This window comes from Acinonyx jubatus, chromosome A3 (assembly GCF_027475565.1).
Source record: "Acinonyx jubatus isolate Ajub_Pintada_27869175 chromosome A3, VMU_Ajub_asm_v1.0, whole genome shotgun sequence".
Taxonomy (NCBI): Eukaryota; Metazoa; Chordata; class Mammalia; order Carnivora; family Felidae; genus Acinonyx; species Acinonyx jubatus.
This window is the reverse complement of record NC_069388.1, coordinates 38,329,420-38,341,506: the sequence shown is the minus strand read 5'-3', so window position 1 is coordinate 38,341,506 and position 12,087 is coordinate 38,329,420. Positions and strand designations below refer to the sequence as shown.

At 33.6% G+C, this 12,087-nt stretch overlaps 1 protein-coding gene across 12 annotated transcripts in view; it reads left to right on the top strand.

The window, feature by feature from the left end:
- The window catches only part of TASP1 (taspase 1), a 294,418-nt gene that overhangs the window by 34,964 nt on the left and 247,367 nt on the right, over positions 1–12,087 (top strand). For all 12 annotated transcript variants that reach the window (XR_008289218.1, XR_003423891.2, XM_053200260.1 and 9 more), the window contains one exon: positions 6,053–6,137. Coding sequence is in view for 10 of the 12 variants with exons in the window: in XM_053200260.1 (XP_053056235.1) it covers positions 6,053–6,137 (85 nt within the window). In the remaining 2 variants the exon portion in view is untranslated. The remainder of the gene's footprint in view (positions 1–6,052; positions 6,138–12,087) is intronic.

Genomic DNA, 12,087 nt, shown 5'->3' with positions numbered 1-12,087 from the left:
GTATTACCCTGAGATTTGGAGTAAATAAGTTTAGGTGCATAATATACTTTGCTGTAATAGTTACTGTTAGACAGTTTTCCAAAGTAGTTTTTACAGTCTCTACTCCTGCCAGCAGTGTATGAGCATTTTGGTTACTCTACATCCAGGCCAACATTTAGTATTGCTATTCTTTTTAAATTTCATCTGTTTTGATATCGGTGCAATGACATTATTGTTTTGATTTGAATTTCCCTGGTGACTAACAATACTGAGAACCTTTTGATATACTTACTGGCCTTTTAGATATTCTTGTTGCATAGTGTGTGTTCAAATGTCTTTTGCATATTTTGTATTGGATTATCTCTTTTTATTGATTTGTTCAAGTATTTTATATATTTTAGATACACATCCTTTGTCTGATACCTGTATTATGAATATCTCTTTCCAGTCTGTGGATCACCTTTTCACTCTTTAAATGCTATCGTTTGATGAACTGAAGTTTTAAATTCTAATGTTTACGTTACTAATCTTTTATGGTTATTTAAAAAAATATTTTATTTAAGAAATCTTTGTCTACCCAAAGTTCTGAAGATCATCTCCATTGTTTTCTTTGTTCTATTTTTTTTTTTAAGTGAGCTCTACACCCCAAGGTGGGGCTTGAACTCATGACCCCGAGATTAAGAGTTGCGTGCTTCACCAACTAAGCCCGCTACGCATCCTCATTAGTTCTGTTGTTTTTTACTCTTCATGTTTAGCTCTCTTATCAAGCTCAGATTAATTTTAGTGTATGTGAAATAGGAGCTGACATTAATTTTTTTCTACTTACGGATATCCAAATGGTTCATTGCCATTGTCAATAGAAAAGACAGTGCTTTCCTCACACAGCTGTGTTGGTAAATCAGGTGACTGACTATGCATGCAATGGCTTGTTTCTGTACCCTTGATCTATTCTATTGTCCTATTTATTGCCAGTGCCATACTGTCTTGATTACTGTAGCTTTATATTCTTTATATCTGGTAATATATTTTTATATTCTTCATATCTGGTAGTATGAGACTTCCAACTTCCTTTTTTTCTTTTTTTTATTTGTTTAAAGATTATATTGGCTATTGTAGGTCTTTGGCCATTTTCGTAAAAATTAAAAAAAAATTTAATGTTTATTTATTATTTTGAGAGAGAGGGAGACACAGAGTGTGAGCAGGGGAGGGGCAGAGAGAGAGGGAGACACAGAATCTGAAACAGGCTCTAGGCTCTGAGCTACTAGCTCAGAGCCTAATGCGGGGCTCGGACTCATAGACCTCGGGATTGTGACCTGAGCTGAAGTCGAACACTTAACCTACTGAGCCACCCAGGCACTCCATTTTCATAAAAATTTTAAATCAACTTGTCAACGTCTACAGTAAAACCTTGCTGGAATTTTGATTGGTATTGCATTGAAAGTATGGAACATTTGTGGAGAACTGATGTCTTAACAGTATTGAGTATTCCATCCCACAAACATAGAATATGTATTTTTACATAAATATTGCTCATTTTTTCTCAGCAATGTTTTATTTTCAGTATAAATTCCATGTATATGTTTTATTAGGTTTATTCTAGATACTTAGTTTTTTGATGCTATTATAAAGTACGTATATTTTAAATATTGATATCTAATTGTTTTATTGTATTTAGAAATACAATTGAGTTTTGTATATTGGCTTTGAATTCACTGTCCTTGATAAATTCACTTATTAATTTGAAAAAGTTTGAAAAAATAAGTCCCCATGAAATTTTATATACATAATTACCTATGACTCATGTAATTTTGCTTTTTTCTTTCCAATATATATGTAAACTTTTAATTTTTTTCTTACATTATTATACTGGCTGTGACATCCAGTGCAATGCTGAATATAAGTGGTGATAATGTATATCCTTGCTTGATTCTTGATCTTAGAGATCAAGATCATTCTGTGTGCTCTGCTAGCTTTTGGATTGCTATAGATACTCTTTATCAGATTGAAGAAGTTCCTTTTTAATCTTAGTTTGCCAATAGTTTTTATTATAAATGGATATTGAAAATTATCATTAAGGGCTTTTCTGTATCTATTGAGATGAAGGTTTTTCCCCCTTATATTGTTAAATATGATGAAATTTGTGATTGATTTTTGAATATTCCCTTCATGGCATAAAATCTTGGTCGTGTTTTTATCTTTTTATATTCTGCTGGATTCAAGTTGTTGATGTTTAATATTTTGACATCTATGTTCATGTATGTGTAAAAATTGGTTTCAATTTTCCTTTCTTGTAATATTATTTTAAGGTTTTAGAATCATGTTATGGCTGGCCTCATAAAATGAATTGAAGATTTTTTTTTTCACTCCCTTTGATAGAGTTTATGCATGATTGGAATGATTTCTTCTGAGAATTTATTAGTTATTCTAAATTAGTGGAGTTTTCTTTGAAGGAAGTTTTAAAAAATGGGATTCAATTTCTTTAATAGTTATAAGAGTATATTTTCTTTTTCTTGTGTGTGTTTTCAAGGAATTTGTCTTTTTCATATGAGTTGTCAAATGTATTTGCCTAAAGACTTTATTAGTTTTCTTTTTGATTTCTAGTTTAATTTCACTGTGGCCAGAGAACATCTTCTGTATGATTCCAGTCCCTTGAAACGTTTTGAGACTTGCTCTATGGCCCAGTTTATGGTGTGTTTTGATAAACACTCCACGTGAACTTTATTTTTTTAATAAAGTTTATTTATTTATTTTGAAAGAGAGAAAGAGAGTGGGTAGGGGCAGAGAGAGAATCCCAAGTAGGCCCTGTGCTATTAGCGCAGAGCCCAATGCAGGGCTTGAACTCACAAACTGTGAGATCATGACCTGAGCCAAAACCAAGAGTCAGACGCTTAACCGACTGAGCTACCCAGGAGCCCCATTCCATGTGAACTTTAGAAGAGTATGTATTTTGTAGTTGTTAGGTGTGTGTTCTGTATGTGTCAACTAGGTCAATTTGGTTATTCACTTCTTCCAATCTTCTATATCCTTTCTGATTCGTGTGGTAGGTAAGAAAGGGTATATCAATTAATTTTAATTTTAATTTCTTTTATTATGATATTTTATTGGGATTTAATGAAATTTCGTATATTAATAGCCATTAGCGTTTCTTTGTGAACTGACTGTTCCATATCTCTTGTGGTTTGCCTTTTAACTTTATTTATAATGTGCTTTATTATATTGGAATTTAAAATTTTTATTTGTCAAGGCTTTACTTGTTCTTTTGTGGCTTTTGTGTTTTGCATTTCTTAAGGTTTCTCTTATAAGTACAGTTAATCTATATTTTCTTCTAATACACTTATAATTTATTTTTCATTTACTTCTTTAAGAAATAACCAACAAATTGTCCCTATACAATTTGTTGAATAATAATAACAATAACAACTACCAATTATTGGGTGATTGTTGCATACTATGCATTGTTCTCCAGTAGCTTATGTATACTTAGTCACTTAGTTCTCACAATTACCTTTTGACATCAGTACTTTTATCCCCATTTCACAGATAAGGAAACTGAAATACAAAAGAGATTTAGTAATTTGTCCAAGGTTGCTGTATCAGTCTGGGTCTAACTAGGAGACAAACCACACAGTAGATAAAATAGAAGTTTAATATAAAGGATGATTAAACAGTGATAGGAGAGTAACTATATAAAGATGGAATGAAAACTCAAAATGTGTTCTAGGGCAGAGGGAGAATACCCAAGTAAGGATAGACTTGAAAGGAGATTCAGACATCAGTAAAGAAGGTATGGTTGCAGCTCACTGTGGGGCAGAGTAGTTGTTGGGTTACCCAGGCCACAGTCACTGTGAGACCAGGAACAATCCTGTGGGGCACATGTGAGCTCAAGCTGGTGGGCAGATACACAGGGGTCAGGAAACTATGGGAACTGAACCTCTGTTGCACAGGATAAAGATTGGGCTTTTGGCTCACGAGGCAGTGTTCCCCATAGGACACTGCTGTTTGTGCTTGTGAGGCTGAGAAGGTGTGTGACTTGAGCTGGGCACAGTCCTGTTCTTTCTGGGGCTGTCAGCTATGCTGTTGTAGTTTGAATCAGGAGCTGGGGAGAACATGTGGTGGCCAAATGCTGGAGAAAGCTGCACTCTGCAGGCCCTTAGCACTGGGGAATACCATGTGGGCCAAATAGTGAAGAAGAACTGACATTCTGCAAGCCTGGCTAAGAAGGCACTGTTCCTTCTGCAGTATGTCTCCAGTGCCCTCTACTGATAAAGTTACCGGTGTGCCAGCTGGCAAAAGGAACACATTTAAAGGGTTCATATCTATTTCCACAGTTCAGGCAAGGAAGGGAGAATCTGTAGCTGAGAAGTAATAGATTGATAGCCAGTACAGTTATAAAACAGTCTGACTCCCATCACTCTGTGTTCTTTCTACCTCTCACATAGAGTCTATCTTTTCATACTCATTTGAACTACTGTCTGTGTCATGGATTAAATGTCCAAATGCATGTGTGTCTGTGTCTGAATGGTAGCTTTATTCTATTCAATTGATGTATTTGTCTGTTTGTACCCAAATCACACTCTCTTAATTAAGAATAGATTTTAGTAAGAAATGGTATCTTGTAAGGTAAATATCTCTTCATTTTTTCCCAAAGTGTTCTCTTCCTGATGAGTTTAAGAGTCAGCTTGATATACATCATAGAAATCCTTTTGAAGTTTTGATGGAGAATTTGTTGATTTGAATTTATAACTTGATTTGACAATTATTAAAGTGTTTATAATATTGAATCATCATATACAGAGATGTAAAAATTTTTTTTAATGTTTATTTATTTAATTTTGAGAGACAGAGCAAGCATGAGTCAGGGAGGGACAGAGAGAGAGGGGGAAAGAGAATCCCAAGCAGGCTCCGTGCTGTCAGCACAGAGCCTGATGCTGGGCTCAAACTTAAGAACCATGAGATCATGATCTGAGCTGAAATCAAGAGCTGGACGCTTAACTGACTGAGCCACCCAGGCACCCGTGCAGAGATATAGTTTAAGAGCTAGCACATGTTTTTGTTGTTTAGCTAAATGATTTTGTTTTGAGGCAATATAGTGACTTTAATTTGAGTTTTTATAGTCTCTTTATATCCCACTACTGATTTTTTTCTTTTTTTGGCATTAATGATATCCTGAGAGGCATCCATTGATTAGTGGTTAAGGGTATGGTCTCTGGCATTAGCTGCTTCTGTTAAAATCTTAACACTGTGATCTTGGGTGGGTAACTTAACCCTCTGTGCAAATATTTCCTCAGTAATCAGGTTTCGTAAGTATACTTATATGATAGAGTTGAGAGATCAATGAAATAACCTGATACATTTAAGGGTTTGGCAGTGAGCCTGGCATATATTAGATACTGAGTTACTATCACTATCTTCGGTCATCATCACATTGTCATATTTGTCATTGTCATTGTCATCATGGCACCGTTTTTCACACTAACACTTGCTGTCCTATCATCCCTTCCATATATACATCCTCTTCTCACTTTTCTTCACATTCTGTTTTCTGTTCTGGAAACAATCTGAACCATATTTTAGGTTACCAACCTGTATATACTTGACCTCTTTTCCCCACTCTTACCCAATTTGTAGAATATTCTCTTTATTCTGTCTTTCCTGTAGGTGAGATTTAAAATTTTTGGCCATTAATTCCTCCTCCTATGTTTGTAATCATGTTTATGCTTTAGAGGAAATTCAATTTTTGGTAGTAGATGCCACACTTTCATTACTTTTTTAATTCTATTCTGAAATCTAACAAGAAACCTAATTTAAGTATATATTTCAAATTCAGTCTTTGCTGCTGTAGCACGTGACAAAACTGAGAATGTATGTTTTATATTCTTTTCTTGCATCTACTAGGTATTCATATGTTTGTTGATTTTATCCTTATTGTTCATGATAATTGAGGGTTTTCATTAGTATGTATATAAGAGTTTTCTAAGATATTTTAAAGTTGTTTTATTGAAACACCACAAAACTGAGTGGGAAACTTGAAGGCATTTTTCTGACTCCATTTTCTGCCAATTTTATTTTATAGGAATCAAGAACCCAGTCTCAGTTGCAAACAGACTCTTGTGTGAAGGGCAGAAGGGCAAGCTCTCCGCTGGCCGAATTCCTCCCTGGTAACAGCTTTGTTCTGCCTGACTTTCCCTGGGTCTTTGGTCTTTGGTGCATGCAGTGTTTGAAGGCTATTTTTATCCACAGAAGGCTGATGCTATTGGTTACACACCAGCAGTAGCTTGCCTTTGAGAGGAAGACACACTTTGTTCTGTAATCTTGGAACATTTTGTACTTGATAGAGCTTCAGATGGAATAGAATATTACAGATTAAAGCAGAAAAGAAATCAGAGTTAATTTTTGGTTTTGTAGTTGATTACAGAGATGTTTTTGCTGTTACTAAGTGCACAGTTGGGTCTTTTATTATGAAACTTTAAAAATTCAGAGTCCAAACTGATTTTAATTTTGAGATGATCTTAGACTAAAAGTACTTAATTTTTCTCTTCTGGAGAAACACACTGTGATGTTAAGATTAGTAAGATTACATCTTTTCCCCAACATTAACATACAGTTTTCATTAAAAAAAACTTTGAACTTTTGAAGTATTTATAAATGTAGAATGAACACGGTGAAAAGCCCTCATGAACCTGATACCTGGCTCCAATAATTACATTGTTTTTGCCCTTCATCTATTTCACTCATCTTTCTTTTTCCTTTTTGTAGTATTTTAGTTTTTATTTAAAGAATTTTTTAAAGTTTGTTTGTTTGTTTATTTATTTATTTAAAGCAGTCTCTACACCCAACATGGGGCTTGGAATCATGACCCCAAGATCAAGAGTCATATCCTCCTCTGACTGAGCCAGCCAGGTGCCCCTTTCCTATAGTATTTTAAAGCAAATCCTTGACATCATATTTTTTACCCTTAAATAATTTTGTAAACTTCTCTGTTTGCAAAACAATCACTATCCTATCAGTATGCCTAATAATAGTAACAAATATGCTTCAATGCCATTGCATACTCAGTATATCTTCTGCATGCCTGGGTGTGTAGGTTATATTAATGTGTGTGTTGAAAATTGTGATATTACTGTACCACTTTATTTGACTGTTATAATTTGAAATCATAGAAAATAAATTGACATAGTTTTGAAAAATCTTGAAACTTTTTACCCAAATATACTCAAGTAATCCTTTTAATCATATACTTCTCAGGTGTGTTTAATTGTGATGCTAGAAAGGTCAATTATAAAAATTTTCAGAGAAATATAATTTTTAATATTTGTGTCTTCAACAAAACAAGGAGAAGGAGAAGCAGATGTGAAATTTTGAGATTGTTTATAATATGTCTGGTTGATACCAGTAAGTTTACTTTTATAAATCTGAAAGTAGGAAAAATGTTTAGAAAATTCTTAGACTTTTCTCATAATTTGTATAAAAACCATGCTATTTTTTTAACTGGTATGAAGTCCACTAACCCAAAATTTACTAAGTTTTCTTTAATACATACACAGAGTCCTACTGGATAGGACTTATTTTGAGGGAAGTAGTAGATGTAAAGAGATTATCTCCGGATTCATATTCTCCTCAATGTTGATTTAAAATGTTCTGTTTTCTTTCACCCATATTTGCTACTGTACGTAAATTAGCATAATTAATTCTAAACCAATTAGAAGGCACATGTAGGGAGGAAACAACAATAAAGTTGTTTTAGTTGACAAGAAAAATAGCATAAACCTTGTGACAAATATTTTACAGTTCATCTGCAGATCATCATAATCCCATTCCCCACACTACTCCTGGCATGTATCAAGTTGTTTCTTAAGTTTATATGGAGGAACAAGTGTACAACCATAGATAGCCAAGACATTTTGAAACAGACCAAAGAGTTGGACTTATCTAAAAGCTATCCTGATACCTCATAGTATTATCATAATTAAAACAGGAAACAGATTGACAGAGGTATAGGGATATATATAGAAAAAATCAGTAGGACTGAACTGGGAGTCCAGAAGCAGACCAAGTATGGAATTAAATTTAGTCTCTCCTAAATGTCATCTCAAAGTATTGTGGGGGAAAAAAGGATGGCATATTAAATAAATTGTGTTGGGACAATTGGCTACCTAGTGGATAAAAGTTAATTTAAATTCCTCTGTCATACCATTCAAAAAAATAAAATTCAAACATGAGGTTAAAAAAAGCTTAGTATAAAATTTTTTTAAGAAAAAAATGAGAGATTATGTTTATGACTACAGGGTAGCAAAGACCTTATTAAGATTAAAAATTAAGGCTAAAATATGGAAACATGACAAGTGAAAATGTCTAGCATTATACAACTGAAGGTACTATGATCTGAATTAAAAGACATTATGGCCTTTGGAACTGAGGACAATTATTTGCAGTGTAAGTAGCAAAAAAAAAAAAAAAAAGATAGTAACCATGTTTAAGAACTATGAAATATTAAGACAAAGATAGCCTCAACTTTAAAAATTGGTAAGCAGTACAAATAGGCAGCTTATAGAAAATAAAATATTAATGGTATAAAAGTGCCCAACGATAATCAGGGAATTGTGAATTAAAATAAGATGGTATTTTCATGTTATTTAAAGTAGCAAAATTAATAAAGATGAATGTTATCCAGTGTTGTTGAGGTTATGGAAAAACAGGTTCTTTGTTCTACTAGTGGTAGGAACATAGATTGATATGGCCAGCTGAGAGACATTTTGTTATTATTTATTAATGTAAAAAATTGAAAATGCACATGCTATGTGCTCCAGCAATTCTGTCCTGGGACAGAACACCTTCACATGTACACAGGAGGGCTTCTATAGCACAAGAAGCATACAGCAACACTGCTTCTGGTGTATAAAATGTAAACAATCTAAATGTCCATCAATGGCTAAATAGACTGTTTTCTAGTCATATTTTGAATAATCTGCAGTATTGAAAGGGAGAAACATTTATATATAGTAAAAATGGATAGATCTGTATATTGTAAACAAATCAAATTGCTGTATGATATATTCAGTTTAACTTATGGTTTCTTAAAAAAATACAAAATAATGTGATGTTTATAAATAAGAATACCTGTTTCCTACCATCCAGTTTGGGAAATAAAATATTACAGAGTGATTTGAAGCTTCCTAGATGGATCCCTTTCTAATAACATCCTTATCCTTCCCATTGCCCCACACCCTTACCCTGATTTTGCCTCTGCTCCTGCTCCTATGTAACAGTTGTCTTGAATTTAAGCTTCTCTTATTCCCATGTATTCCTTCATAATATTGCAACATAAGTGGTGCTCTAATTTTTTTAAGGCTACATATATATGTACATAGATGTACAAAGAAGGTCTGCAAAGGAGGTTACCAAAGTCACTGTGATTACCTCTCGGAAAAGAGGAAGGGAGGGAACAAGATGAAGCAATTGTCAAAGGGTACATGTGCAATATTTTTATATTTTACAAAGATAAAATACGTGAGAAAAAGTGATGGCCTTTATGGTATAGTGATGCTATACTTGTCTGGAACTAGTTGTCTTATTTTATCATGTATATAGTTCTTCAGCTTTGTTCTTTGTTTTCAGAATTGTTTTGACCATTTCAGGCATTTTGCATTTCCATATGAATTTTAGAATTAAGCTGCCAGTTTCTATAAATACCCTGCTTGAATTTTGATTAGGATTGCAACATATTCATTTATTAAAGTCTTCCTTAGCCTCTGAACAGTTTTATAGTTTTCACTGTACAGGTCTTGCAAAGCTTTTATCGAATTTATACTTCAATATTTCATCCTTTTTGATACCATGATAAATTATATAAATAATAAATGTTACTTTCCAATTATTCCTTGCCAATATAGAAATATGATTGATTTTATTACATTGATATTCTTTCCAGAGAATTTGCTAAATTCATTTGTTCTGTAGTACTATTTTTATAGATTTGATAAGATTTTCTATGTAGATAGTAATGTCTTCTGAGAATAAAGATTGTTTTACTTCTTCCCTGTTTTTCTAATCTGGGTTACTTTAACTAATTTCCTTTTCTTTATTATAGTAGCTGGGACCTCCAATGCAATGTGGAATAGAAATGTGAGAGTGGGGGAAACGAAATGTGAGAGTGGGCATCTGTGCCTTGTTTGTGATCTTAGGGTAGAAGTGTTTGGTCTTTTACCCTTAAGTATGATGGTTACTGTAGGTTTGTCATAGATGTTCTTTATTATGCTGAGAAAGTTCCCTTCTTGGTGTTCTAAGAGTTTTTAATAGGAATGGGTGTTGTACTTCTTCAAATGCTTTTCTGCATCTATTAAGATGGTCTTACAATTTTTCTTACTTGGTCAGTTAGTGATTGGTTGATTTTCAACTGTTAACAATGCATTCCTGGGATAAATTCCACTTGGTCATACTGTGTTATCCTTTTGATACATTGTTGGACCCAATTTGCTAAGATTTTGTAAAGAATTTTTATAATATATGAGATACATTGGTCCATTGTTTTTTTCTCTTGTCTTTGGATTGGGTTTATTTTGTTTCTTGGATATATAGGGATACATACTTTATCAAATTTGGAAAACTTTTGGCTATTATTTCCTCAGATATTTTTTCTGACTCCTCTTTCATCCTTCAGGACTCCAATTGCATGTGTATTTGAGCTCTTGTGGCCCTGCAGGTCACTGATAATTTATTTACTTTTTCCATTCATTTTCTCCTTGTTTCATGTTGAATAACTTCCATTGCTGTTTTCAAGTTCACTAGTTATCTTTCTATAATATCTTATTGCTTGTTAATCCCATCTACTTTGTTTTTCATCTCTGACTTTGTAACATCTCCAGAAGTTTGATTTGCAGCTTTAGAAAATGTCTTCCATGTATCTACTTAACATGTTTAATCTTTCCTGTAGCTTCTTGAACATATGAATAGAGTTATAGTAACTTATAATATCTTTGTTTACTAATTTGCTATCATCTGTCATTTCTGAGTTGTTTTCAGTTGAATGATTTCTTTCATTATAGGTTGCATTTCCTTGCTTATTTGCATGCTTGGTAATTTTTTATTGCATTTGAGGCATTGTGAATTTTACTTTATTTGGTGCTGGATATTTTTATATTTTAATAAATATTCTTGAGTTTTATTCTAGGATATAGTTATTTAAAGACAGGTTCATCCTTTCAGGTCTTACCTTATACTTTGTTACATGTGACTAGAGAAGCATTTCGCCTTGAGCTAATTTTATTTTGCTATTGGGGCAAAACTCTTCTGAGTACTATAACAGATGTACCTAGAATGAGGTTTCTTACTTTGACTGATGGGAGCAGGAGCTGTTCCTGGCCTTTGTGAACTTGGGGCTTGTTTGCTCTAAAATTTTTGTGGTAGTCTTTCCCGCACTTTGGGTGGTTTCTTATTACACATACACTCATCTCTACTTAGCTGAAGACTAGAGGGGACTCTGTAGATGTCCGAGTCCTTTTCTGTGCAGCTCTCTCCTCTCTGGTATTCTGCCCTGTGAACCCTGGCTGTCTGGGCTTCTTTGGATGCCCAGCTCTTTCTCTTCAACTGAGAAACTGCTGGGCTTTGCCTGAATTCTTCCTGGGCCATGGCCTGGAAACTCTCTAGGCAGTAAGCTGGGTCAGTCATAGGGTTTACCTTGTTTGTTTCCTTTCTCTCAAGATCACTGTCCTTATGTTGCCTACTAATGTCTGAAAACTATCATTTCCTGTATTTCTGATTTTTAAAATAATTTCTTCAGGTAAGGGTGTAAATTTGTTCTCTGTTATGCCATCTTGTCCAAAAGCAGAAATCTCTCATGTTCCTGGAAGTTCACCGTACACCTCTAGTAATTGAGAAAAAACCAAATTCTTTTGGTGTCCTAAATCAACAAAACCAACTTTATCATGTTTTTATTTTGAGTTTATTTTCATATGACCCTAATAACTCTAGTTATCTAATTAGTGTAATAATAATAGCTAACATTTATTGCATTTGTACACTATTTCAGACACTGTTTTATGTGGTTTGCATGTATTGACTCATAAAAATTATACAGTGATTTATGAGGGTAAGACATTTTGCAGATAATGA